This window comes from Cyprinus carpio, chromosome B5, assembly GCF_018340385.1.
Source record: "Cyprinus carpio isolate SPL01 chromosome B5, ASM1834038v1, whole genome shotgun sequence".
NCBI lineage: Eukaryota > Metazoa > Chordata > Actinopteri > Cypriniformes > Cyprinidae > Cyprinus > Cyprinus carpio.
Genome location: NC_056601.1, coordinates 1,680,658 through 1,699,337, shown reverse-complemented (window position 1 = coordinate 1,699,337; position 18,680 = coordinate 1,680,658). Strand labels below are relative to the sequence as shown.

Below are 18,680 nucleotides of genomic sequence, written 5' to 3'. Positions count from 1 at the left end.
CGTTATACATTTTATTTCAACACATATTTATCTGATGCGCATAAAACTTGTGCAATAGTGCGAGGCTCTCGCCGATTGTATGTGATATTGAGACTGGAATTGGTTTTCCCTTTGAGGTTTTCAAATTTTTGTTGCCGTTTTTGCTTCCAATGGTGATTTGAGGTAATTGTCCATTTTTCAGTTGTTTTTTGTCCTGAAAATGAGACCCAGCAGATTATGCCAAGGTCCAATTCCATTTCTGGGACACAGCAAGTTTTACAATAAAGCAGTAAATGTTTGGTTGTTGATGGTGCCCTCGTCCCTTGAAAGATCATAGCAAATATGCTGTGAATATTTTTATGACCATTATTTTGATTATCACACGCAATGATTCTGGTTGGAGATGGACAGATGTGTCATCATTTCCCATCCCCAGCATTCATTAAATGAGAATCATAGTTCACAGCATGATCATGCACCTGTTTTTTTTTTTTTTTTTTTTTTTTTTTTTTTGTGGGGTCATCAGTGGTGGGTCTGGCAAAATTGCAGTTCAACTTGACAGCCAGTGATTACTATGCATTGTATTGCATGCAGTATATAAAATAATGTGTGACCTAACTGAATGGACAATATTTAGCACATCGTTTTAGACAAAATCTTTTTTTAACCTACAGTAACCATTAAATAAATAAATAAACAAACAATCGTTTTATTTTTTATATTACAAGCACATTCCAACGTTTGCTTGAATGGGCATGATGTATGTGAATACACCCAATTTAAATGTTTTTTCTCTGTCATTTAGAATTTGGATTTTTTTTTCTCGGTAGCATAAACATTCTTATGTAGTCTCTCATTTACTGTGGATTTACAGACAAGTTCATGGCCAGTTTGTATATGTGATGAGTATAGTTGAAAATTTGTTGAAAATGTACTCGCCCTCAGGCCATCCAAAATATAGATAAGTTTGTTTCTTTATTGGAACAGATTTGAATAAATTTAGCATTACATCACTTGCTTACCAGTGGATATTCTGCAGTAAATGGGTGCCATCAGAATGAGAGTCCAAACAGATGATAAACACATCAAAATAATCCACACAACGCCTATCTGTGCATATTTCTCAGCTGGAAGCAACAATTTGAAGTTAATAATGTATTGAAGAATTTGTGGATTATTGTGATGTTTTTATCAGCTGTTTGGACTCTCATTCTGACGGCACCCATTCACTGCACAGGATCCATTGGTGAGCAAGTTTCTTCAGATCTGTTCCAACGAAGAAATAAACTCATCTACATCTTGGATGGCCAGAGGGTGATTATATTTTCAACATACTTTCATTTTGGGGTGAACTATTAAGTTGTATTGTGACATTCTTAATTGTTTAATGTAAAGTGCTTGTTGATTGTTCTGTTCGATTGCTTCACCCAACTAAATCTGACCTTGAGGAATAGCTGTGAAGCTAAAGTGTGAGAGGGAAGTGGAAATGTCACTATAAAACCTGAATAGTTTGGCAATTACTTAAATAATGCATACGAAATTGGTTACCTTGAGTCACAGGAGTCAAATTTATTTCCAATGGACAAAGCTACACATTACAGTAAACTACAACAGCATAGATTAAGGTAATCAGTGCATGAAGTGTAATGACATTTACCATTTGGACAAACTTAACAAGCGCATTTAACAGTGAAAAGCAAAGTGCAAGGAGCCATTCAGGGAAAGACAGTGGGTCATCTCTGACACAGTTGTTTAGAAATGCTGAATTATTGTGAAAAGACCCTTTTTTTAATGCTTTTAAAAATGCAGAGATATGAGAATGTGCAATTAGCCCCCTGATTAGGCAGCAGATCTACCGTGAGCATTACCGCTAAAGTGTGCTTAATTTCTACAGCTGCAGTTCGGTTTATCTCCGCAAACACAGATGCAGTAGACTGAACAGATTCCTACCTTGGAAGTGATGTAAACAGAGAAGACTACATTATCAATCAAAACTTTGGGTTAGGATACGATTTTTTAATGTTTTTAAAAGAAGTCTCTTCTGCTCACAAAGGCTGCATTTATTTGATCAAAAAATAAAGTAAAAACAGTAATATTGTGAAATATTATTAACGTATTTTTTTTCTCTCTCTCTTTTAATACATTTTCCTTTAATGGCAAAGCAAAATTTTCAGCAGCCATACTCCAGTCTTCAGTGTGACCTCATTCTTCAGAAATCATTGTAATATGTCAATTTGGTGCCTAAGAAACATTTCTTATTATTATCAATGTTGAAAACAGTTGTGCTGCTTAATTTTGTGGAAACTTTTTCTTTTGAGCTATATATTTTTTCGAACAGCATTTATTTGACAGTAGAAGTATTTATGTATTTATGTAAATATGAATGTGAAAATGCAAAAGCTATTACTTTCACTTTTTAACAGTTTAATGCATCCTTGCTGAATAAAAGTATTTATTTCTTTAAAAAATCTTACTGACCCAAAACAGAGTTGTTTTCAAAACTTTTGATGCCAAAGATTCCCAAATATGATGTAATAAATATGTAAATGTGACATTATAAAACAGCACATTGTTTGGTAAATTACATAATTGACTTTTTAAAAAATTCTAAATTTTTTGAAATATGTTTAAAAATTCTGTTTAAATTACTCACATTTTAATACCCCAACCAACCCATTTTAATACCCACCCAACCCCCCCCCCCCCCCCCCCCCCTTTTTTTGTGAACATCAGTTGGGCCCAATATCGTTCCTAATGTGTCTTATGTTCTTCAGAAAACAAGAACTGACATGAGGTGAGTAAATTATGACATAATTGTCATTTTGGTTTAACTTTTAAATGAAAAAGGAAAAAAAAAAACCTTAGAGGGATAAGCAGTTAGATGAAGCTTCAGTGTAGTGTTCAAAGACAAGTTTAGGCAGTATATATTTGGCTTATCACACCATGCAGGAACCCTGTAGGGTTGAGGATGTGTAGGTGTCCCGTTTGCCATGCATCTATAAAAAGTACAACCGCCCCGACATTGTTCTGATACAGTGTGCTGGTACTATAGATAATGTAATTTCTCTGGCTCTAGTCATTTAGAGGAATAAATGAAATACAGTGGAAGAAATGACAATATCTATAATTGCTCCCAAATTAATGTATTACATAACTGGTTCTGTACTGAAATACATTTTTAAAATATTTTTCATAATTTCTATGTTCCTTACTTTATGCGTTTTGTTTATAAATCTGGCTTCTGAGTAGGTATTTCACTGCCATCGATGCTTTATGGCCCAGCACATTTTAGTGTCTGATGCATTCACAGTGGACTCTAAGGGGACTGTCCAATCCTGCCATTCAGTTCCGTTAACTGCATTTTCCTCATGAATATTTATGCTGCACTAGTATCAGTTTTGACACCCATTTTTAAATTCATTCAGCCTCTAAATCACTTCAGAAAGGAATATATTTTATCCCACGATTCATAGAGGGTCAGTAAGAACATTTATTTTCTTTTCAAATCGTGTAAAGTGCAGCTGGCCTGAATGCTGTCAGAGCACTTTACGAGAAAGTAGGAGATAAACATGACTTGTAGGATCACGGCTAGATCAGGAACGGATGGCTGGAAGACCTTCACAAACACAGTGCGGATTAAACCGCATCGGTCGAGGCAGTGGCTGAAGGGGCCGTGACCTGTGTCGGTTGTTGATGTTGTTTATAGTACATTGTTCACAATCAACATGCATGCATGGTGAAAGGTGTTTTTATAGTGTTTTGTTCAGACAGGTTTAGAAATTGTATTACAGTAGAATTAAATGGATATTTTCTAAAAAAAAAAAAAAAAAAAAAAAGTTACATTATATGTATATTATATTAAATATTTCACAGTGCAGTGAGTGTATTTTTAATATTGTAGAAAACCATATATATTAACGTAATATATAATCGTTTTAATATAATATTGTTTATAATAAATTCTCTTTGACAGCTATGAGATTAAATAGAGAGAAAAGTTTTCTGATGTTTCCCAGTTACCAGATTTAAACTTAAACTTAAAATGCAGACTTAATTAAGTCTTGTGAGCTATAAAACAGTAACCTCTAAGTTCCTCTGGGTTTGGATCTGTATCTTGGCTTTCAGGACGGTAATAGCTTATCATGAGTGAAGTATTCATGTTTCTGAACTGCCTAAGTACACATGCACAGAATGCGCTTCTAAAAGAAAGTGAGCTATCTGTCAAGAAATTCAAAGCTTTTGCAAAAAGTAGCATAACAGGGTGTGATCATAAGCCATTTCTCAAAGACAGACTGCCGAGCTGCCTGTTAAAATAATGAGTCTGGAAAGGCCAGTCCATTACTGTAAGAGAGAGAACGTCACAGAGAGAGAGTTACTCTATCCCTCTAATCAGAGAACATGAATTTTAGACACACATCCGTCACTTTTTCAGAAAAAAAGATGTCCTATAGTTTTAGCAGACAAAGTAAAATTTTTGGGACCAAACCTATAAAAGTCCATTTTCTTATATATATATTTCATTGTTAATATGAACAAACATGGTTTATTGACTGCGTGAAGCAGAAAGGAAGGGAACAAAATTACAGTTCTAGTGCTGATGTATTTTGGGTCATGGCATTTTTTTAATTAACATCTGATGCATGAATTATTAAATGACAGGAAAAATAACTGTTATTCAAAACAATGATGATCATTCCCATTTTCTTTCTTTTTACAAAAATCCTGTATTTTGAATTGCTTGTCTTTCTGTTGCTATTGAACATTTTCAGTCAGCCATGTTGAATTAATCTTTTCATCAAAGGCAAAATTTCAGATAAAGAAGGAAGTCATATAGAAGTGTAAAAGGTCATCATCAAAAGTGATTCCGATGAATGATGATGCATCAGAGAGTTAAAATATCTCTTAGGATTTAGTTTACGTCGCAGCCAGACAAAACCATGATTTGCTAGGACATCTTGAATAGACATAAATTTGTATATATTTCTAAGGACAAACCAAATTATTATTTTTTACTCCATTTTTTCCACATAAGAAGTCTATACATTTTATTATATTATTTTAGATTATAATTTTATTGTTTATTTTATTATACTATTTTATTTATCTTAGGAATAGTATGCAGATGACCTTAAAGCTAACAGATATTTTAGTATTACTTCATGGGATCTTTAAGAGGTGTTCTAATCTGTAATTCAAGTGGACACTTTGAATTGTGATTGTGTGCAGATCTGCGACATTGTTAAACAATGTTACTTTAGTTGTTTATTTTTTTAATGAGTGAATTGCATTTTATAAATTGATGTGTTGACGTCAATCTTCATGTGGAGCAGAAAATACTGAACAGTGCTAATGGTTTAGAAGCAGCTGCTGATTAGTTTCTAGACTTCATGGTTATCTTATTACTGGGGATTTGTTAACTAGAAGCTTCCAAATCACCAGTCTCTATCATGCTCTTTTCATTTGGAGGTTGAAATAATGGCAAGAGAACTGTACATTTTCTTTTAAAGGGAAGAAAACAGTAATTGCTCGTGCACAAACAGAGTCTGTTTCCTTTGGTCTTAATTTCTTCAGCTCACTGTAATCACTGCTGTCTCTTTACAGCCTTCAAAGCGTATTATTATCATGCATGCACACGCACATTTACATAGACAGAGATTAAGTAGTGACTTTGAGCTGAACAGCAGGGGAGAAAATCTCCTTTGACAAATTTATTAGCAGCCACTAAAATAATCTGAGCAAGTCAGTTAGCTACTTAGTTTGGAGGTTGAAAATCTACAAAAAATCCTAAATCTACTTTCATGCTTAAAATAAAGGTTTCAAAAGCTGCAGATTCATTTAGGTGCTTCTAAGGAATTGATGGTTCCATAGAAACGCAGAATTCTGAGTCTGAGGACTTGGACAGCTCCAGCTAGAGTCATGTGTTATCTCCAAATTACGGTAATTATGACATGGTGTGAACCCCAATTAAACCCACCTGAACCAGAGTTTAGCTCCAGCTCGAATGCACTTGCCAGGAAGTTTATAGTTGTGGCTTAATTTCGTAGTCTGCGTTCTCTGGAGGTTGCATTATACTCGCTGTATACGTCTCATTTCAGAAGAGTAACCAATATAAAATGTGCTTTTATTTCATTTGAGGCATAAATTACTGTCATTTAGTGTTCATTTTGCTAACAAAAACATGTATGTTGATGAGGTTTTTTCCAATGATTAAAATGAGACAATGATGTGACGAAAATAAGGTAGATGGAGGATAACTGTGACTTTATTAACCTGCAATATCATTGACGATTAAAAGACGAGACTAAAATGTATTTAAAAAAATAAAAACTTTACCAAAATCTCTTTTTATTTTCGTCAAAAAAAGGAGACAAAATATTATTGTGGACTGTTGTACTCACCTCTACTATGCCAACTTTTTTGTGTGCGGTTGCCAGATATCAAGAGTTCAAACCCCCAAATCAGAGCTTCTCTGTTTAAAGGATTCATTTTCTGCTCAGTGTTTTTTGCGCACATGCTCGCTTTTCTACAAGAAAAAATAAATAAATTGTGCGCACGATTTACTAATTCGTTCCCTCAATGTACTAAAACGTGCACACTATTACTATTGCGTTCCCTCGATTTGCTAAATCGTGCGCACAATTTATAAATCGAGTGAACGAAATAGTAAATCGAGGGAACGCAATAGTAATCGTGTGCACGTTTTAGTACATTGAGGGAACGAATTAATAAATCGTGCACACAATTTAGCCTACTATTTTCTACTGCATGTCATGTGCGAGGCTCCGTACGTTTTATTACAGAAGCACCGACAATGATCTGAAAACAAAGACAAACAAGTAAGTTAAAGTTCTCCATGTCAGATATTCAGCTTAAATGAAAATGTCATCAGCCGATCTGTGCTCTGTCATGAGATCTCGACTATATTGTTTGCCATTGTGGTTGCAGAATATACACACTTACTCATCCGCTGTTGTTTTAACAGAGAAACATTATCGCAATTTGGAATTATTGGAATTAGGCTTCTATTAGGAATTTCGCTCTTGTCATATTTTTTGTTTGATTTAACAGTTTTCATAATATATACAGAGAGAGTGCATAAGTCTTTGATATTAATTAAAAAATGCAACCTCCAAAGGACACGGCCTTTCGAGATGAGACACAACAACCACAAACTTCCATGCAAGCTGGTTGAAGTTAAACTCTGCAGGACATCAGCCAATCAAAAGCATGATTGGACATCTTTGGTTTAGAAAACCCAGCCAAGTTGGTTTTCAGCTGGCTTAGTTGGTTGACCAGCACTTGACAGTTGACCAAAACCCTCTAAACCAGCTTAGGCTGTTTTGTTTTTTAGTTACATCATGATATTGTTGGCGAGAACGTTATTTGATAACTTTTTAAACTGTATGTTCATGAAAATGATATGATGTTGCTCCTCAAAGTTTTGTGTTGTATTAGCAGAACGCTGCATTAAGTCAGTGTGATATGCAGTTTCTCTCTGCCATAGACAGCTGGCTCTTAGGGATTAGTGTCAAAATGCCAGGCCGCTATGTAATAGAATTCTCTCAAAACAGCCAACAGAGCCAGCCTTCGAGACAATGGCAATAACAATGACAGTGAAAGAGACACAAACCCTCAGACGCTTACAGAGAGGCATTACCACTTCAGCTCCAGCTTGCGAGAAAACCTCATGATCCAAGAACTCAGCCTCCAAGACAAGTCAACACTCTGGGAGGTCACCACTGCCAGGAGGAGAGATGCTTTATGTAGATCAGCTGGGACGGAGCCATTTGTGGTGCAAGATTGGTTTATAGGGTTGAGGGTGGAATAGGCTTTAATGCCATACCAACTGCTGTTTGTGGAACCAACCGGTTTGAATTTACAAGACACAATTTCTGTGTTCGGTTGCAAAGCATGGTTACCCCCCAGAGCCGAACTATCCAAGCAGACCTTCTCAGAAAACATTCTGTAAGGATTCATACATTTTTTTAATGATGTTTGTGAAAGAATAACCTTACGATCAAAGAAGCTCTTTACCTGGTGGACTGGATTTCAACTGTGTGGTCTTGAGAAACATGGACATTCGGAGTCATGATGAGAGAGATTCATGAAGTATAATTTCCTGAGCATAATAAAAATTAAATGTTTTAGTATAATTTTAAACTATTATTACTTTATTTTTTCAAAATTTATATTTAACTCATTTTTATTTATTTTTTATTTTATACAAAGTAATAAAGTAATTTTGTTACTTTAAATTTATTTGCTTGACAAGAAAACACTTCTAATTTTCATCTAATGTTATTTGTAATAAAACAGCATTTTTGTAATTATTATGTGATGAAAATGACTTTTAATAGTTTTGATTGCTGCTAAAACTTTTCTGACTACTTCACTTTTCACACTGATTACGTAATGTTTTATTATTATTTTTATTTTTTTTTATGCATTATTTTGGGTAGTTCAAAACTGCATTTATATGTATTATATACGCACTGTCTTTGAGAATACATTTATTTCTTATTGCTTTTAAAATATGACAACAAAAGCATAATGATAAAGATGTTATTATATAAATGTCTAATAATAATATTGATTAGCTAAAAAATATCTGCCAAGTATTAGATAACTGTAGGCCGGTTGCCAAGCAACATTCATTAGAATGTATTGTACAGTCGTATACATGCTTTGCTTGGCATCTTCAAACATGCCACATTTGAACTATTATTAAATAATTTTTTAATCCAGATTGATATTCTGAAGTGGAATTGCACAGTTAATAAAAAGAGCAAGTAAAATATAATCAACTACAAGGTATTTCTGTCTTTTAATGCACAACCATCTTAGAAACGTGATAAATGCTTTTGTAATTCAAGGCTTTAAAATGAACATCCTTGGATCATGCACTTATTTCAGAAACGTGATAGAAATTTTATGTAGTCATTAATAATGCAGTGAAACACATCATTTTGCTCTTTTAAATGTCAAAATGAAACGGCATCTTTAATAAGTCTGTTACACTTGTTTCATCTCTTTTTTTTAAAGAGCACAGCAAAGGCTTAAATCCTGGCCTTCAAATAACATGTCAATTATTCCGACCAAAAACTTCAGCTGTTCACGAATATTCAGCAGAAAGAATGATTATTGTAATTAAGAACAAGTGCATGGCACTCACTATCAGATACAGTGGATTTATTCTTTTTTGTCATATTCTTTTGGTGTCAAACTGCACAGCATTTGATGTGCCAGAAACAACCCCCGCATCAGTCCCATTCTAATTAGCATAGAGCCAGAGAACAGATTAGACGTTTTAGGTGTATTTCCAAAGGGAAAGAAGTCTTACTCTGTACTGACAACCCTTTAAACTCAGTTCACTTGCTTTTCACCTTTCCCCCTCACGGGAGGTCTGTATCAAAGAGGTGACAAAAGGCGAAGGTGGTGTCTTGGTGTCCAACATCCAATTATCACTCTGTACTCTTGTTCAGCACTTGTTCAACCGTTCTTATGGGATATCCTGACCTTTGTCATGTTAACCGAAGTCAAATCTGTTTTTCCCCACATTGCTTGGCAGGTCTAGCTAAGCCCATGGGTCTGGTGGAGGGTCCTGGAGGTCTGGGAGAGGGTGGTGCTGCGGCCACGCTTGGGGGGGACAGCCGAGAGAGTGAAGGAAGGTACGAGGAGTACGGCTACAACGCCCAGCTGAGTGACCGCATCTCCTTGGACAGGAACATTCCGGACTACAGGCCAAAAAAGTGAGTGTGCTGCAGTGACTTTAAACACAGAACATGCCCTTGGAGGTTGAGATATGAATAGATGTTGAGACACAGTGTGCTAAGGCATTTGTTCTAGTCTGTCTCACACTCCTATTTAAAAAAATAAATAAAAAAGAATAATAATAATAATAATATGCAATTTAACTTCTGTCTGATGTATTATATTATATTATATTATATTATATTATATTATATTATATTATATTATATTATATTATATTATATTATATTATATTATATTATATTATATTATATTATATTATATTATTTCATCCATGAACATTCATGCAGTTTAATATTTGTTAAAGTTTAAGTAATTTTGTTGTATGTTATCATAATTTTTATTAAGTTGATGTGTTTTTTAATAATTTTTATATAGTGTTTATTATTTATTATTTGAGTTTAAATTATGCTTAATGTTAGGTTGTTGTTATTATATATAATTATATTATTTTTTTGTGTGAAAGTTTTAGTAAAAGTTTTGAGTTTTTGTCATTTTTATGAAGTTGTTTTTATGTTTATATAGTTTATTTTTGTTATATGATTATTTCTTATTATTATTCTTTTTTTAATATTCTTTTTATTTCAGTTTCAGTTTTATGCATCAAGTTAGACTAAATGTTAATATTGTATTTTATGTAAACAATTTATATCATTTTAGTAAACCCCCTTTTTTAATTTAAAGTAACAATTTTTTGAATGCCTTTTGTTTTAGTTAAATATAAGAACCCTGTGTTCTATATATTTAACTTTAACTTTAACTATATTTAACTAGTTTAACTTTCATTTTATGAATAAAAAACAGCATCTTTTACCACGTTCAACAGAAAATAGAAACATATAGAACAAAATAAGTGTGAATCATTACTTTTTTTCATTTTGGGGTGAACAATTCCTTTAATTATTTACAGGAAAATGTTCACAAGATATTTGAAAATATTGACTCTGTTCTTTGATATTTTCTGGAGGAAAAAGAAGATTTAGGGTGGTACTCAACAAGCTGCAACCTTATTTGCTACTTTGATTTCTCCTGCCATTAATGTCATGGCCCTTTAAAACCAACTACACTGCAGGGTTAATTTTCAGACGGCGTTATACAAAGGAAAGGGGTTTATAAATAGCCCAGTGGCTGAATCACTTCCCACATTTTAGCATTACAACGCCCTTCAGGGGAGAATCACATTAATAGAGTCAATAGCTAGCAGCGAAAAAACATTGCATTAGACAAAGAAAATATTAGCCCACTAGGATAGTGTTAATGGTAGGAATTTTAATAATGCAGCAACAGTGCAGGGGTGTTTTATAGAAACAGCATTGGAATATTAATGGTCATTCATAAGAAGTTATATATTTAGAACACAATCCAAAGCACATATCCAGTGATTGAGACGAGATAACCTTATCCAGCTTTCCTTTTGAAACTAAGCGTGGTTTGTTGTGGTTAATGGTGGTCAACTGCCAAAAAACTAAAGCTGAAATGTGAAATTTTGAAAGTATCCTGGACAAAACTTGCTTTTTTTCACACTGATGGGTCTAATTTTAGGCCATTGAAGATGATGGATGTTGTCTTGCAGTTGCTGTTGTGAAACCTCTTGAAGTTGTTGTGATTCAAACTGTGTGTAAATCACGATTCACTGTGTGCATTCGTCTTGGCAGTAATGCTTCCGCTTGCATCCCTGATAAACACAATCATTCATGCTCCTGTACACAAACATGTGTTATCTAAGATATCTCCTTGCAACTTACACAATCCAAGGCATCACAAATCTGACCCTCGCACTGCAAGACGAGAAGGTCCTGTTATACGCCTATTATATGGAAACATAATTGCATTGATTTCTTTAACACATAAGTAGAAAAGGGTAGAATCATGGTAAATAATTAATAGGCTCCTTGTTTGGAAAGAAACATGAAAAATTTAAATGAACATGTCTGCTCACAGTCCTCACTGTCACAGTTTTGCATTTAACACTGTAAAATGTGTTTGCCTCATATCTTGTGCAGTGCTAAAATACATATACACTACCGATGGAAATTGGAAGGATTTTTTTAATGTTTTTAGAAAGACATCTCATATGCTTAAGGCTGCATTTATTTGATCAGAAATACAGTAAAACTGTAATGTTGTGAAATATTATTAAATTTAACTGTTTTATGTTTTAATCTTTTTAAATTTAATTTATTTCTGTAATGGCAGAGCTGAATTTTCAGCATCATTACTCCAGTCTTCAGTGTCACATGATCTTCAGAAATCATTCTAATATGCTGATTTGCTGCTCAAGAAACATTTTTTTATTTTTATTTTTTATTTTCAATGTTTAGAACTTTTTAATATACATATTTTCTTTTAAAATATATTTTTAAATGTAATTTATTCCTGTGATGCCAAAGCTGAATTTTTAGCAGTGATGCTGAATATTTTTTGTATAAATATATATATATATATATATATATATATATATATATTTTTTTTTTTTTTGTTGTTGTTGTTTCTAGATTTGTTGATAAATAGAAAGTTCACGCACTCTCTGAAAAAAAGGTACAAAAGCTGTCACTGGGGCGGTACCTTTTCAAAAGGTACAAAGGTTTTACTTTAAAAAACATATTGCCCCAGTGACAGCTTTTTAACATTATAAACTTATATACCGTCAATTTCTATAAATTCAAATCATATCAAACATTATAAATGTCTTTACTTTCACTTTTGATCAATTTAATTCTTCCTTTCTGAATCAAAGTACTTACTTGCCACAAGAAGATTAGAAAAAGGGAAATTCATTTTTCATCATTGTTGAATTCCACATATTTTCTGAACAGGAGGCAACAATGTCCAACATGAAATTATTAATTGCTAACAAAATAAGAATTTATTCTTTTAGATTTACTGCACCATAACAAATGATAGTAGATGTTTTGAATTGTTAATATAAATGATCTGCACCAGATGAAGAACCGTTGATTTGAAACAATACCTCGCTTGGGAGCATTGAAATTGTGGCTGTTTGTTTCCAAAAGTGGACTTTCATTCTCATTAAATGTGTGACCAGATCCTTCTTACTAGGCGGCTTTTCCATAATAGTGGAAATCTGTTCTTCACAACTTGATTCAGTATCTTATCTGACCCAGGAGCAAACCGAAAATGAGTGAAGTACACTATACCATTCACAACTTTGTAGACAGTAAGATTTTTAATGGTTTTAATCAGCAAGGATCAAATAAACTGGTCAAAAGTGACAGCAAAGGCTTTTCAAAAAATATTTCTATTTCAAATAAATACTGTTCTTTTGTACTTCCTACTCATCAAAGAATCCTGAAAAAGGTATTTCCATCAAAATATTAGGCAGCAAAAACTGTTTTCATTATTAATAATATGAATAAGCATATTAGAATGATGCATGCTCCGGTATAGTTAAGGATTAACGTCAATATTGCCATCAGTTTGAGCCAGATTCAGACCCCGAGAATATTGAACAAGAGGATCACGCAGAACCTTTGCACGCATGCATATTGCAATACATATTAGAGTGGTAACGTTATTGTGTTTTTTTTTTGCTGAATCACGTTTTAGATACGATCTCAACAACCACTTAAAGGGATACTCCACCCCAAAATGAGCATTTTGTCATTAATCACTTACCCCCATGTCGTTCCAAACCCGTAAAAGCTCCGTTCGTCTTCAGAACACAATTTAAGATATTTTGGATGAAAACCCAGAGGCCTGGGACTGTCCCATAGACTGCCAAGTAAATAACAGTGTCAAGGTCCAGTAAAGGTGTGGAAGTCGTCGTCAGAATAGTCCATCTGCCATCAGACGTGCAATCTGGGTTATATGAAGCGACAGGAACAAGTGAAGAAAACAAAAATAATGACTTTATTCAACTATTCCTTTGTCAGCAGTCTCCTCTTTGTCTCTCCATATCACCGTATGCTGCATATGGTCTTCTGTATCAGCCGCGCCACAACTAATTGCTCTTTTCCTTTCAAATCAAAGCTAAATACACATAGAAGCAGCGCATCCTTGTGGCGCAGATGAGAGACACAGAGGAGACTGCTGACAAAGGAATTGTTGAATAAAGTTGTTATTTTTGTTTTCTTATTCTTGTATTCTGACGACGACTTTCATACCTTTTATGGACCTTGACACTGTTATTTATTTGGCAGTCTATGGGACAGTCACAGGCCTCCCGGTTTTCATCCAAAATATCTTAAATTGTGTTCTGAAGACGAACAAAGCTTTTACAGGTGTGGAACGACATGGGGGTGATTAAGGACAAAATTTTCATTTTGGTGTGGAGTATCCCTTTAAGCCACTTCTGACGCTGATGCCCTGCAAACAGTTGTTGATGTGTTTCTTGGCTAATTGAGGAGTAATTCTCCAAAGGTCTTTGGTGTCCAGAAGGGGCAATGCATTGATGGCCGTTTCTCTTTAATGCATGTTTAATTGCAGATCTCCGGGATACCTGCTTCTTCACTCTCTCTGCTCGAAAGCCTAATTAATGTGCTTTCTCAAACAAAGGCAGCATATTTTTATGCAGCCACAAGAAAAGTAGTCTCTTACAAAGGTCAAGCTGACCTTAGCTCAAAGTACTTGACGCAAATTAATTTACCACCAAGCAAAGAAAACAAATCAATATAACTACATCAAGGAGCCATTTTATTATTGACTCAGTAAAGGATGGAGGAGGAAACTGTATGCGAGGAGATTAAACATTCACAAGTGAATGAAATGACTTGGCATCAGGAAAGTGTTTACGTTTCAAGCTGACATATAAAAGAATAGATGGATTGTTTTTTGTGAGCCTTTATTTAGTGGGAATGAGATCAAAAGGGTGTTGAGATCTATCAACACTCCTTCTTGTAGCGATGAGATGTTTTCAGTGAAAACATGGTGTAGTGATAAGCCGAGTTATGATTTTTTTAGCAGAGGTATATGATCGCAATCAGCAAGTTGTTTCTAGACTGAAAGCAGAACGCAGAGGCAATGTTAGAGGTTAATGTGAAGTCTTATAGAGAGAAATGATTCAGGGAGAGGCAGAGAGAGAGAGAAGAGCGAGAGAGAGATAGGAATACATCTTAATCTAAGTGTCTGTTTCTGTCATGCTTTGTTCCAGGTCAAATTATGATAACTGGACAGCCAGCTTTGGCACTATTTCACACGGATGAGTCCATCTCTCATCCTGCTACAGCCTGTAGCTGCCTGCCCCTGTCCAGCCGTACAAATTCAGACTTGAACAATGGCCTAGATTGCAGGTAGTAACTAGAGCAATGAAAGTGTAAAATTACTTACGGTCGTGAATCTAAATGAATAGCTGTGTGGGAAAAGCATCTCTGACATTTAAAATGCGCATACAGATTCTTTTGATTTGATAAGTCAGCTGTAAATTAATATGAATATTACATTAATAGTTGTTAGAGGACTTAAAATAATAATTTTGTATTGTAGTGAAAATGATTTTATGGAAAAATACTTACAGAAGTCTCTTATGCTCTGGAGTTATTTAAGCAAAAATAATAAACACAGTAAGATTGATTGAATGAATGAATGAATGAATGAATGAATGAATGAGGCATTTATATAGTGCTTTACTACTGTTCACCCAAAGTGCTTACATTCATATGAGGTGGTCTCTCAGACCACATTTAATATGAAATATTACTACAATTTTAAAAATCTGTGTCGTATTTGAATATATTTTAAAATGTAATTTATTCCTGTGATGGCAAAGCAGCCATAAAACATAATCGTTCAGAAATCATTCTGATATGCTGATTTATAGCTATGTGTTGCATGTGTAAAATAATGTAATATTATATGCTTGTATACATATTTACAATTTTGAATCTCATGTATTTTTTTTGTTATACAAAATGTATAATTAAAAATAGAAAAAGAAAGAAATCACCTTCAAATATATATATATATATATATATATATATATATATATATAGTATATATATATATATACACACACATACACTAAAATGTATTTGGAAATACATTTATTTCATGCTAAGTACACTACAAATACAGTTTCATATTTAAGTGCTTAATACAAAATACCCTGCAATTGTACTTTTGGTATATTAAACTGGTATCCGCTAAATTTGAACTGTTAGTTTTGTGCTTAATGCACTTTAATTGTGCAGAAGTAGTGCAACTATAGACATACTGAAGTATATTTGATTGTGCTGAAGTGGATCTATTGCAAGTACCTTGCATTTAAAACCAGTATTATTCAAAGATCATACAATCCTCATCAATAGTGACATTAAAACACATTTTAGCATTAATGCTAAGAATTGCACATTGTGCACAAGTTGTACTCCAAATAAAGTTTATAATTTGTATATCAGTCTTGAGTGATATGTCAGTAAATATGTTAATAGATTGAAACTTTACTTAGTATGAAATAAATGGATTTTAAGCTGATTACTTCTTTTTTTTAAACTACAGTAAATCTCTTTTTAGGTCAAATTATCTTTTTGAATGTTTATAAATATTACTCAAGTCAAAGATTAAAAATTATTTTTAAAAATCGTCTTGTTTTTCATTGTCATGTGACGTTGCATTGTTGTTTTGGCTGTTTCGCCTGAACGCGACAGTGCTTCGCTCCTGTGATAACACGTAGAAGGATTTACTTGGATTTATTTGATGTATTCATGCACATTTTGTGGAAACATACTGCTGGTGACATCAGTTTTGTATTCATGGTGCTTTGCATGAGCAGTTGAGGGAAAAAAATAAATAAATAAATAAGGGATTGGAAAAACAGCAACCTGCTGGGAAGCAAAGAAAAAATGCTTTAATGGCCTGATCAATCAAACCTTCCTTATGCTGCTATGTCTGCAGAACCGCACAGTATTAGAGGACTGTTCTAAATAGCTTTGAATGATATTTGCACAGCTGTCACTGTTGAAACTATCATAATATTTTGTTTTTATGCACTGGATGTTAGCCATAGCTGTATGCTTGCTTTAGCACAGTCTAGCTGATATAAGTAATATTCCATAAATATGCTTGCTTTCTTTTTTCCCTCCCATGGCCTATTGCACATGATGTAGTCCTAGAATTGATCAATTTTATATATTTGGAATTTTTTTTAGACAGTAGTTTGGATAAAAGTGCCTGCTAAATGAGCAAATGTAATTTAAGATGAAGTATTTTAGTTTAATATAGTTGAGATACTGCTATAGTTTTTATTTTTTTATTTTTTTTTCAGGTTTTAGTGGTTTTGTGTATTTTTGTTCATTTTACTTAATGCAGGATTTGAAAATGTTTTTTAACACCTACTGTGAATTGTGTTTTGGTAGTGTTGCGTCATTTCAGGCTGACTGTTCTCCACCTGCAGTTAAAACACTAAACACCACCATTATGACTCACAAAGACTACAGTGTGTGGCTCTTTCACGCATGTGAGTGTGTGGGTGCGAGTGTGTACTGTACTGTGCATTCACACAGGGAAAGCTCTTGCTCCAGATTGGGTGAGGGGATTTTCACTGAGGGGAGCAGAGCCATTAAATATTATTAACTGGCAGCAGGAGTCTCAATGAACATTATCCATGTCCGAGAGAGGGGAAAAAAAGGCTTGAGAAATGATAGAGCTTAATAAATATATTTTTTTAGGCTTGATTGTCTGTATATTTTTATATAATTCAAACATTTTTGATTTGAAACCCATAAATCCATTCTTGCATAGACTGTTGCACTGAAGCTAGCATTTTATGTAAGGATGTTTTTTACATCGATTTACACTGGACTCATTCTGCTGATTAAGGCCCTTAGATGTTACCCAACTATAGAGGACAATTTATAGCTGCTGTAAACAGCTATAGGCATCTTGCTAACTTCTCTATTTTAGACTATGCCATTGAATTACACCACCTCCTATCCCTTCAACCATATCCCTCCTCTCCAAATCTCTGTTCTATATTTTGCAGCAAACCCCAGTGTGTACTATGACTGACAGGCAAAGGCACGACTCTAGGATTTCTGATTGGCTATAACACACCACAGTCAGATTCTTTTTGCTGTTTACAGAGCCTTGGGCTAAAACAGAGGCTTGTGTGATTTCTCAGGACACCTACAGTATTTCAGTGATATCTATCTGATAGGGATTTTATGCTTGTTATTCCAAAATAAGGTCTTACCATATTCAGGATTCGGCATAAACAGCTAGTATTTGTGTTTGCGTCATAGTATGACTGTGTTAGACTAGGCACAATTACCTTCTCTCCTCAAATCATTACAGGAAATAATTTATGGAGATTATAATGAAGGAAATGTCCATGCATAAATTGCCACAGTCATTATTTTAGTGGACCATTAGTCATCTGTGATCAGTAATTGTTGTTTTGCAGTATGAATGAAAAAAGGTCCTCATTAGACTCAGTGCTGTCAGTGTAGTGAATGCTTTACATATACAGATAGTTCTGCTAATAAATAAGTAAATAAAATAAGCTTTCACTCTATGATGGTTACATTTCATAGTTAACCCGTGAATCACATGTGTGTCAAACCGTGGGGCCTGGATCAACTACGGATCCATTTAACCCTTAATGTAAATATATAAAGGGAACATAAGCAAGTTTTTATTTTGTATATGTATTTATAAATAAACATGTTATCTGTATCTATTGTATTCAAGTATTGTATTTATTTTTCTTTGTAACAGGACTTCAGCACACTCTTTTTATGAATGCAGCACATTCTTTATATGATGAAATTAATACATTTAAAATCAGTAAACCTTATGTAAGTAATTGAACTGTAATGTGCTCTTACTAAAGTGTTTTAATTTTACATTGTTTTCATACTCAAATTGGGATGTCTGTTTTTTCTTGATTGAAGCACATCATGCTGAGTCTAAAATCAATGGGAGATTAAAGCAAAAATGCCCGATAAAATGACAAAAATGTCCTCAAACTCAAGCTA

At 33.8% G+C, this 18,680-nt stretch overlaps 1 protein-coding gene across 4 annotated transcripts in view; it reads left to right on the top strand.

Annotated features, from left to right (window-relative positions):
* LOC109089974 (polypeptide N-acetylgalactosaminyltransferase 9) overlaps positions 1 to 18,680 on the top strand; it is a 90,827-nt gene that overhangs the window by 16,034 nt on the left and 56,113 nt on the right. For 3 of the 4 annotated variants that reach the window (XM_042723537.1, XM_042723536.1, XM_042723534.1), the window contains one exon: positions 9,548 to 9,728. In XM_042723537.1, the coding sequence (XP_042579471.1) occupies positions 9,562 to 9,728 (167 nt within the window). In that variant the 5' untranslated portion in view covers positions 9,548 to 9,561. Of the gene's footprint in view, positions 1 to 9,547; positions 9,729 to 14,720; positions 15,000 to 18,680 lie in introns of those variants that run through there. The other variant, XM_042723538.1, reaches the window with a different exon arrangement.